This window comes from Pteropus alecto, unplaced genomic scaffold (genome assembly GCF_000325575.1).
Source record: "Pteropus alecto unplaced genomic scaffold, ASM32557v1 scaffold385, whole genome shotgun sequence".
In the NCBI taxonomy this organism is placed as follows: Eukaryota; Metazoa; Chordata; class Mammalia; order Chiroptera; family Pteropodidae; genus Pteropus; species Pteropus alecto.
In genome coordinates, this window is record NW_006436543.1 from 520,095 (window position 1) to 531,155 (window position 11,061).

Consider the following 11,061-nt stretch of genomic DNA (forward strand, 5'->3'; position numbering starts at 1 on the left):
CCATCTAAGCTCTTACTGGTACATTTGTTCTGAGATATATATATATGTAAAATATGAGTACCTATATCTCTAATTTTCATGTATTTGGGTATTTTATTGGTTTAGATCCACCTTGTCCAATATAGCCACTACCTTTTAAGTGAATTTTAAGTAGCTGTTTAAGTGAATTAAAATGTAATAAAATTCAGAGTTCAGCTTCTTCATTGTGCTAGCACATGTCAAATTGTAAGTAGTAGCATGTGGCTAGTTGTTATCCCTGGACAACACAGATTATAGAATATTTCCATTGTTTGAGAAAGTTCTATTGGACAATGCTGGTCTAGACTAAATGCTAGAGATTAAAAAACCAGTCATGCTTCTAGGGTTCCTTGTAGCTTAATGCTGAATGATTACTGTATTTCAGTTTGTGATTTTGCTAAGATACTGACTTCTCTAATCACCTTTTTCTCTTTGTGTCTGCCAAATATTGCTGAAAACTTTTACATGGTTTTATTTCATAAGGAAGTTCAAATACATTCCCTTCATATTTTTCAAGTGCTCATGATTTAAAACCTTTAAAAAAACTTAATAAAGTTTTCTAGTCAGATAATTTTAATATATAAGCATATTGTAAAGAAAGTGTTTTCTCCATTACAGTTTAAACTAATTTTTTAAAAACTGCTTCTAGGTAACCCGCAAGATGGCATAATGGTGAAGCTAGTTGTCAGCTTGTTGCAGTTATCCAAGATGGCAGTAAACCACACTGGTGAAAGAGAAGTTTTAGGTAAACTCTTTAGCTGAATGAATATGAGTTTTTATATTCCAGTGGTCATCTTTATAATATTTTCAAAATCAGTAAATAAATTCAACAAAGTTGCAGGATGTACGGTCAACACACAAAATTCAGTAGAGTTTCTATACACCAGCAAAGAAAAATCAAAAAAGGAAATTCCATTTATAAATCCATTTATAATAGTATCTAAGAGAATTGAATACCTGGAGATAAATTTAATCAAGGAGATGAAAGACTAGTAGTACCCATTGTGTTTGTTAGAAGTGAGTCACTAAATACAGTCTACAGTCAAGTGGGAGAGGAATTAGGCTCTGCCTTTTGAAAGGAGGACTATCAAAAAATTTGTAAATATATTTTAATAAATTCCACCATGACTGGGAAAGAGCTTAAATGAGTCCTCTGGCATACTGAAAACATTCTTTCTTTATCTGGGTAGTGATAATATAGACGGGAAAAAAAAATGTGTGTGCACAAGCATACACGTGTATTTTTGAGTTTTCACTGAACTGAGCATTTAAGATTTGTGGACTTCATGTATTTAATACCTCAAAACATTTTTAAGTTTTAAAGTTGATACTTTCATACAGTAGCTATATTTAGACTTTCATCCTTTATCACCTGGATATGTTTTTATAGGGGAAATTACCTATTGCTTAAATGAATGATATGTAAAAGAAAGGATACAGTATTTTGTAGCTTCTTTAATTTATTCAAAATCTTTGAGAAACACTTTACTCTTGGATGACAAAATGGAATTATATTTTTGAAATCGGAAACTTTCTGTTGTATGTATGATCTCTTAGCTATAACTCAACTGATAAGGAATTTCTATATGTAGAGGCTGTTGGAAGCTGCTTGGGAGAAGTGGGTCCTATAGATTTCTCTACAATAGCTATACAGCATAGTAAAGATATATCTTATGCCAAGGCCCTTGAGTTATTTGAAGATAAAGAACTTCAGTGGACCCTCATAATGCTGACTTTCCTAAATAATACACTGACAGAAGATTGGTGAGTATTTAATGATACTTTGTTTATGATAGCACTTATTTAATCTGACATTCAAGGAGAATGATACCTCACATAAAATTTTTAATAGCTTTAATGTTTTTCTACATTGCCACACTTTTCCTTCAATCACAAGTTTTGTAATGAAAGTCTTATTTTTATTCACACAGTTACTAAAATCTACTGTGTGCCATTTGATATAGTGATAAATACACCAGACAAGGTCTGTGTTAAATTGTAGTGAGAGTAGACTAGACAAATAATAAGAAAACTGCCAAGTAGTTCTATACACAATATTAAGATAGGGGAATGTAATGCGGAATACTTGGGGCATTTGTCAGGATCTAAGGTACTGTTGTCTTCTCAGCTAGACTACTTTGATCCTTTTAAAATAAGTCAGAGCAGAAATTTTATAAATCCAAATTTTTTAAGCTAATCAGACAGGTAGTTGTTTTTTCTTTTTACCTGTTTATTCCCTATGCAAAAGAAAATTGCAACAGTTATTATTATAATTTCAGCTTGTTGGTTATGAGATTACTTTTGTTTTTCTTTTTTGCCCCTTTGCTCCCGTCCTCATTTATATATGTTTGTTTGTTTGTTTGTTTGTTTGTTTATGATATATTTAAGCACCTGATGGCTGTTTGAGGGGGGCAGGTTTGAAAGGGTTTTTGCCCACAACTAGGCATCCTTCTAAGTTAAATAGGTGTTTCGCATCTGTTTTCCTGCAACTCACCCCCTTCTCTTTGGGAATAAATGGTTAGCAATAATGTATACCTGCCATGTTTTCATTGTTGATTTAATGGACTTGTGTTTTTTTCTCTTTTGTTGTCACAATAAAAATGCTAGCATGGTTTTATCTCCAAACATTCTATTATAAAAATTTTTGAATGTACAGTAAAGTTGAAAGAATTTTACAGTAACACCCATATACTTACCACTTAGATTCTACCTAGATTTTATCATCAGTATTTTCCTACTATCCTTGCTTTGTCACATCTAGCCATCCTTCTGTCCATTTATTAATCTATCTCATTTTTAAAATGTGTAATTGGCACAGTTTTCGAAGACTTTTTTCATAGAAAATTTGCAAGCATTAAATGTTTCATTAAATGTTTCAAATGTTTCACAGTAATTTGCAGTTGGTTTTTCTGAAAAAGGTGTACACAGATAGTACTTGAACTTGAGAGTCATAAGGAACAGGTACAGTTTGTCGTTCCTATCTTTTTGTAGGAGGAAGAAAATCATTTCATGTTTAAGAGGCATCAGGTTTATAGAAGCAGTGTTGACCGAGGAATTTCCAGAATACTTGGTCATGGAAGGCTTTGGCTGAGGAAATGTCATCTAGCTGAACTGAGTGATAAGGAATCAGCTGTAAGATCATTAGGGATCAGACATTACAGACAGGGAATATTTAGAGTAGAAATAATTTTGGTGTCTTTAAGGAATAGAAAGAAGCCTGGTGTGGAACAAGATGGTAGGAAATGAAATGAGAAAGGTAAGACTGATTCTGATGAAGAAATTTGGATTTTATTTGAAATATATAAGGAAGCCATGGAATTTAAAGCAGAGTAGTGTCGTAATACTACTTACATTTTTACTCAAGTTTACTGAAAGAATATTAGAAATCTTTTTATAATTTTGGCTTTGGTGTAAAAGAATTTTATAGATATAAACTTTCCTAATAAATGTAAAATTTTCTAATATATTTATTGGCTTTTATGTGGCAAATGGATTGTGATGGGGGCAAAAGCGGAAACAGGAAGCCTGATTATGAAGCTGTTAGAGTAGTCCAGAGGAGAAATGATGGTGACTTGGTTTAGGATGGTGGTAATATATAGATAGATGGAAAATGGATGGAACCAGGGTGTGTTTTTAATATGTAGCCAACAGAACTTGCTGGTTAATTAAATATGGAGGAGTGAGGGAAATAGGAGTAAAGGATGAATCTAAATTTGTTTATGTTTCTATGTCTTAAATTGAGAAACCTAAAAGACATTAGATCTTTACTTGAAAGCTCATCATCAGTTACAGTATCAGGCTTTATGACATTTTTTTGTCAGCTGTCATATTTTCAGTACTCTTGTATTGCAGCCCTCCTTTTCCTAGTTTTTTGCAGGAGACGCTTAAGTGTTTTAGTAGGTGTTTTAGATGACTAAATTAATGATTCTCAACTAGCTTCTGGTCATAATAACTACTTTTTGATTAAAATTGTTCTAGACAATAATTTTATCATTTGGAGGGAAATATCATTCTACCTTACCCCAAATTATTTGTATTTCTTAGAGAAAATATTATCAAAATATTATGTTCTCAGGTGGATTACTATTCTATCATTCTCATTACTCATTTTTTTGTCAATTCTTTTTACTTATTATGAGTTCTTTTAATTTTTAGTAGTCATTATATAAACTTTATTGTATTGAATGAAGGGGATTGCTAGTGCAGTGATTAGAAACTCAAATTTACTGAAAGAATATTAAAATCTTTTTGTAATTTTGGCTTTGGTGTAAAAGAATTTTATAAATATAAAATTTCCTAATTAAAATTTTCTAATATATATTTTGATTTTAATTTTTTTCATTGGCGGTTGCTTAACATTTATCACGATTAATTAATAGTTGATATACTTTATAGGCATTTGAATTATATGTTTTTCAGTGTCAAAGTGCGATCAGCTGCTGTTACCTGTTTGAAAAACATTTTAGCCACAAAGACTGGACATAGTTTCTGGGAGATTTACAAGACAACAGCTGATCCCATGCTCATCTATCTACAGCCTTTTAGAACATCGAGAAAAAAGGTCTCTCAATAAGCATTTATTTATGGAATATCCACTATTTTAGAACAGTTCTATTTGCTGTGGTATAAGAATATCACATTGCTTAAATAGTATTATACTAACATTTAACCTTTTTTAGAAATAATTCCAACTGTATTTCTTGAATCCAAGGGATTTGTATTTTTAATTCTGGCAGTGTAGAAAAGCTGAGATAGGTAGCCTAGAGAAGTGATGATTGGTTTGGGGAATAGGAGGAGTTCTTAATGACAGGCCTTTTTTCTGAGTAGAAAACCCTGACTTTGATCCTATAAAAGCTATCGATCCTGGGTATGGTTTATAGGTATAGTAATCAACAAGCAAGTATTTATTTCTATAGCAAGTTTAAGTATCACAGCCACCTAGTGAAATATAAGATGACCTATAAATTTCTCCCTTTTACCATGCTATCATAACAAGGTTTCAACAAAAGTACTCTGTGAATGATGTTTAAGAACTCTTATTTCCCCTTTAGTCTAAGCATTCCTGTTTATTATTTTCCTTTCATAGAGTGACTGAGAAATGTACTATTGAGGTTTTATCAGTTTAATTTCAGGGCATATACTCATCATTGAAATAGTAACGTAAGACAGATGAGGCAGAGAGTTTGTGATTCCTGTATTATACTAGTAGTGAGTTGAGATTAGAACTCAAGTTTTCTGCTGTCTAGACCAGTTAGTTTTTGTGATACCACTCTGCCTCATATAAACATAAATGTATTTTAAATTTGTATGGTGACCATTGCCTCCAGATTTAGTTTTAACTAGATTTAGTTTGATTTGGAAACAGATTTGTTTGTCTAGATATTTGTTTTGCATAGAAAGGGCAAAATGTATTTCTGATTACCTTATTTTATTTACATTTCCTGATCACTTCCTTTCTAGTTTTTATTTTATTTTTTTCTTTGTAGTTTTTAGAAGTACCCAGACTTGACAAAGAAAGCCTTTTGGAAGGCTTGGATGATTCAAGCCTGTGGATTCCTCAAAGTGAAAATCATGATGTTTGGATAAAAACACTGACTTGTGCAATTTTGGATAGTGGAGGCACAAAAAGTGAAATTCTGCAATTATTAAAGCCAATGTGTGAGGTAAGAAGATTAATTGGTTTGACTTAATCCCTTTCTACCTTTGCTTTTATCATTTGAGTTTTCTCCTAATAGTTTTCTATTTTCTTTTTTTTCTTTATTTTTGCTTGTCCCATGTCATTTGGCTTCTGTGTACATTTGTGGCCTTTATGTCTAGAAAGTGTGCTGTAGTACAGTTCATCATTTTCATGCAATATTACCTACACTCAGCTGTTGGGAAACCATCAAACAGGGCATCTTTATTTAGCCATAATTTTATGCAGCAGGTTTCAGCTGTGGGGTAGTTACATACTGGATGAGTTCTAAAGGGTGTCGAGTAATTTGTTACTAATGATAGTTAAAATACTGATTACTGTAAATATTTATATTAACTAAAACTCTGCTCTTTGTTTACTTCTAATAAAGTCATTGTCATTTACTTTCCTTCATGGGCTTTCTTGAGTGAGAAAAAGGGATGGGGGGGTTGTAGTTAGCATTGCTTTTTTATTTTGAAGGTACAGTACACTATATTTCAATAGAGAATAAAGGTATGTACCAAATCAAACAAAAAGTTTAAACGCTTTTATCAAATGTGTAATCCAAAACAGCACAATATGATGATGCTCTAAGACTGAAAGCTAACCTAATTTATAGTACTGCCAAGCATGATTCAACAGAAATGAGAAAACAAAATATCTGACTAGGTCAAACATCAACCAGCGACAAATAACTGATAGGGAGGTGAATATTTCCATAAAGTGCACTCATTGAAAGCAGTTTAAAAAGGATTCCTTGTTTCTTACAGAAAAGATGTTGACAGAGAATAAATTATCACACTCTGCATTACTTCATGTACCAGATCAGCAGAGTTGGGGACACACACAGACACACACACACACACACACAGACACACACACACACACACACACACACACACACACAAACACACACACACACACACCTCATTTCTTGGTGAATAAACGTAAGATTTTTATAAAATTCTGACCTTGTGCCGGAGTGTAAATGTTCCAAATATACGTTTATATGCACCCCAATTCCTCGTTCCTTAAATTCCCTATTTCCAAAACTGACTTTTTGACTTGTCTTTAGTTAAAAAAGGAAAGAGTATTCAATTGGTAATCTACAATCTGCCTTATATGTGTGGTATATGATGAGTATATGAAGATGGTATCTTGGCAAAAATAAGATAAGTACCAAACATATTAAAGCACTTTTCTGCACTTGGAGTATAACACAAATCAATACCCAAATGTATACCCACAAATTGGGGTTTATTAAAAAATAAACATGGCTGTTGTAGCTCTTCACTGGGTATAGAAAATGTGCAAAAATCAAATTTTCAGCTTTTCTTATAAATTTTGACCCCCATTTTCATTATATCAAATTACAGAACTTCTGTTAACAGTAATGCTTTTCAGCTATGAAATTTTATTTATAATAATGACATAATAAATTTAATTGTAATCAGTATGCTATTTCACTATATGCAAATGGCCTAGACTAGAACTGAATAATTACATTGTAACTAACACATACGGTTTATATAGGTATTCTAGATTTGATTTTTTTTTAAACACTGTGGTACACGTTTTTTTGTATGTTTTTTAGCAGTATGCTGGGTTTATAACATTCATCTATCATTTTTTTAAAATGTCAGCAACGGGATGAAACTTCAAGTAAAATTTATTTTTTAACTTAAACTATTGACTGGATGTCTTTGTGTGTTCTAGGTGAAAACTGACTTTTGTCAGGCTGTGCTTCCATACTTGATTCATGATATTTTACTTCAAGATACAAATGAATCATGGAAAAATTTGCTTTCTACACACATTCAGGGATTTTTCAGTAACTGTTTCAGACACTCCTCACAAACGAGCCGATCCACAACCCCTGCAAATTTGGATTCAGGTATTCTATTAAATTTCTCACATTTATACTGTTAACTTTTCAGTTATAGAGAAAGATAGATTGACTCTCATCAAGATGTTTTGTTAGGCTTAATTCCATAACCTCTAAACATCTATTTCTTCATCTGTAGAATGGTGATAAATGTAGCAAGTTTTCAGTGAGATAATGTATGTAAAGCACCTAGGATAATACTTGGTGGATAGTACATTCTTAGTAAATTTGGCTATTAATAATGGAGAAGCTAATCGAGCATTCAGTATGTGTCGAGCACTGTGCTTAGCACTGGCAAAATAGATGTGAACAAGACACACCCTATATTCTAGCAATGGAAAAGGCAGACAAATAATTGCAACCAAATATTATAGGTACTATGTTGGAGGTATGGTGGAATTTTCATATTAAAGCTCTGGCCAACTCATTTTTTAAAAGTAATTTTTATATTACAAAATCATTAATTGTGGAAAATACATAAAAATCAGCATAAGTTTAAAAAGTTACCCATAATCTTATGATCTAGAGTAATGACAGTTAACATTTGGTATGTATCCTTCCAGTTTTTAAAACAAAAATTGAATTAAACTTTATTTATTCTTATAAACTACTTTTCATTCCATGTTCTATAAGTATTTCCCATGCTAAGAGCTTATAGCAGGAGAAATTCCACCAGGAATTAGGTACACATTATACAAATATGCATACTTGAGAGCTCATTATGGATCACTTTTTCAAACTTAAATTTAAAAAAATTCCTATTGTCTTAATTAAAAATTTAAACTTTACATCTAAAATTCTATTATCGAAATGGAAAGTAAATATATAGATTTCTATCAAATTAAAAGGTTTATCTTTTTTTTATTAAGTTTATTGGGGTAACATTGCTTAATACAATCATATAATTTTTAGGTGTACATTATCATTTGACATCTGTATATTCTATTGTGTGTTCACCACCCAAAGTCCAGTTTCCTTTAGCTACCATATATTGATCCCCTTTACCCACTTCATCCTACCCCTACCCCATCTCCCCCACCCCTCTGTATTTGACCCCCTTTACCCCATCCACCTGCCCTCTCCTCTCCCACCCCACTAGTAACCACTAATCTATAGTCCTCTGGTAACCACTAGTCTATAGTCCATGTCCATGAGTCTCTGTTTGATTGTCCTGCTCATTTGTTGCTTTTAGATTTATATCTTACATATTAGTGATATCATGTGATTTTCAACTTTTTCTGTCTGACTTATTTCGCTTAACATATTATCTCCAGTTCCATCCATGTTGTCGAAAATGGCAGTATTTCATCTCTTCTTATGGCTGAGTAATATTTCATTGTTTATACGTACCACAGTTTCTTTATCCAATCTATCATAGGACACTTCAGTCGCCTCCATGTCCTGGCCGATGTGAATAATGCTGCTATGAACATCAGTGTGCAAATATCTTTATATATGAGTTTTCAAGTATTTGGAGTAAATACCCACTAGAGAGATTGCTGGATCAGATGGTAGATTAATTCTTAATTTTTTGAGAGACCTCCATACTGTTTTCCATAGTGGCTGTACCAATTTGTAGTCCTACTAGCAGTGTATGAGGGTTCCTATTTCTCCACACCCTCTCCAACATTTGTTATTGCTTGTCCTATTGATTATAGTTATTCTAACAAGTGTGAGATGGTATCTCATCGTGGTTTTGATTTGCATTTCCTTAACAGCTAGCAGTGTTGAGCATCTTTTCATATATTTGTTGACCATTTGTATGTCCTCTAAGGAGAAGTATCTGTTCAGGTCTTCTGCCCATTTTTTGATTGGATCATTTGTTTTTTGTCATTATTGAGTTGTATGAGTTCTTTGTATATTTTGGATATTAGGCACTTATTGGAGGTGTTGCTTGCAAATATATTTTTTCATTCAATAGTTGTCTCTTTACCTTCTTGACGGTTTTTTGTTTGATGTAGTCCCATTCATTTATTTTTGCCTTTACTTCCCTTGCCTTTGAGTTCAAATTCATAAAATCCTCTTTAAGTCCAAGGTCCTTGAGTTTAGTTCCTATGCTTTCTTCTATGCGTTTTATTGTTTCAGGTCTTATATTCAGGTCCTTAATCCATTTTGAGTTAATTGTGGTGTGTGGTGATAGACAACAGTCTAGTTTCATTGTTTTGCAGGTGGCTTTCCAGTTTTCCCAGCACCATTTATTGAAGACGCTTTCCTTTCTTCACTGTACGTTTTTGGCTTTTATGTCAAAAATCATTTGCCCATATTAATATGGGTTTACTTCCGGACTCTTGATTCTGTTCCACCGGTCCGTGTGTCTGTTTTCCTGCCAGTACCATGCCGTTTTGATTACTGTCACTTTGTAGCATAATTTGAAGTCGGGCAGAGTGATGTCTTGTTCTTTTTTCTCAAGATCGCTTTGGCAATTTGGGGTCTTTTGTGCTTCCATACAAATATGATGATTTTTGGTTCTACTTCTTTAAAAAATGCTGATGGGATTTTGATGGGGATTGCATTAAATCTATATAAATTTGATGATCTTTTGTTGTATATCTTTAAATTTTTGATGGAGAATTCATTAAACCTGTGTAATGCTTTAGTTATATGGTCATTTTAACTATGTTGATTCTTCCAATCCAAGAACACGGAATATGTTTCCAATTCTTCATATCTTCTTTGATTTCTTTTAATAGGGTCTTGTAGTTTTCATCATATTAGTCCTTCACATGTTTTGTTAAATTTATTCCTAGGTATTTTATTCTTTTCGTTGCAATTGAGAAATGAATTATTCTTTCAACTTCTTTTTCTTTCACCTCATTGTTAGAGTATAGGAACGCTATAAGTTTCTGAACATTGATTTTATATCCAGAAACTTTACTGTATTTGCTTATTGTTTCCAGTAGTGTTCTTGTGGAGTCTTTACGGTTTTCAATACAGAGAATCATGTCATCCACAAATAGTGACAGTTTGACTTCTTCACTTCCTATCTGGATGCCCGTGGTATCTTCCTCTTGCCTAATTGCTCTTGCTAGGACCTCCAGTGTTATATTGAATAAGAGTGGCGATAGTGGACAGCTTTGCCTTGTTCCTGATCTTGGAAGATTTTTAGTTTTTCACCATTAAGTATAATGTTGGCTGAGAGTTTGTCATATATGACCTTTATTATGTTAAGGTACTTTCCTTCTATACCGATTTTGTGTTTCGATCATAAATGGATGCTGTATCTTATTGAAGACTTTTTCTGTATCTATTGATATGATCATATGATTCTTATTTTTTAATTTGTTTATGTGGTATATCATCACATTAATCAATTTGCTTATGTTGAACCATCCTTGTGCCCCTGGGATGAAGCCCACTTGATTGTGGTGTATAATCTTTTTAATATGTTGTTGTATTCGGTTCGCTAGTATCTTATTTAGGATTTTTGCATCTGTGTTCATGAGAGATATTGGTCTGTAGTTTTCTTCTTTGTGTTATCTTTACT

At 32.6% G+C, this 11,061-nt stretch overlaps 1 protein-coding gene across 6 annotated transcripts in view; it reads left to right on the forward strand.

Moving 5' to 3' along the window:
* Positions 1 to 11,061, forward strand: part of ATM (ATM serine/threonine kinase) — a 122,068-nt gene that overhangs the window by 51,721 nt on the left and 59,286 nt on the right. For 4 of the 6 annotated variants that reach the window (XM_006913430.3, XM_015590578.2, XM_006913431.3 and 1 more), the window contains 5 exons: positions 668 to 763; positions 1,611 to 1,782; positions 4,438 to 4,579; positions 5,505 to 5,681; positions 7,409 to 7,586. In XM_006913430.3, the coding sequence (XP_006913492.1) occupies positions 668 to 763; positions 1,611 to 1,782; positions 4,438 to 4,579; positions 5,505 to 5,681; positions 7,409 to 7,586 (765 nt within the window). Of the gene's footprint in view, positions 1 to 667; positions 764 to 1,610; positions 1,783 to 4,437; positions 4,580 to 5,502; positions 5,682 to 7,408; positions 7,587 to 11,061 lie in introns of those variants that run through there. The other 2 variants (XM_025047902.1, XR_003046797.1) reach the window with 2 other exon arrangements.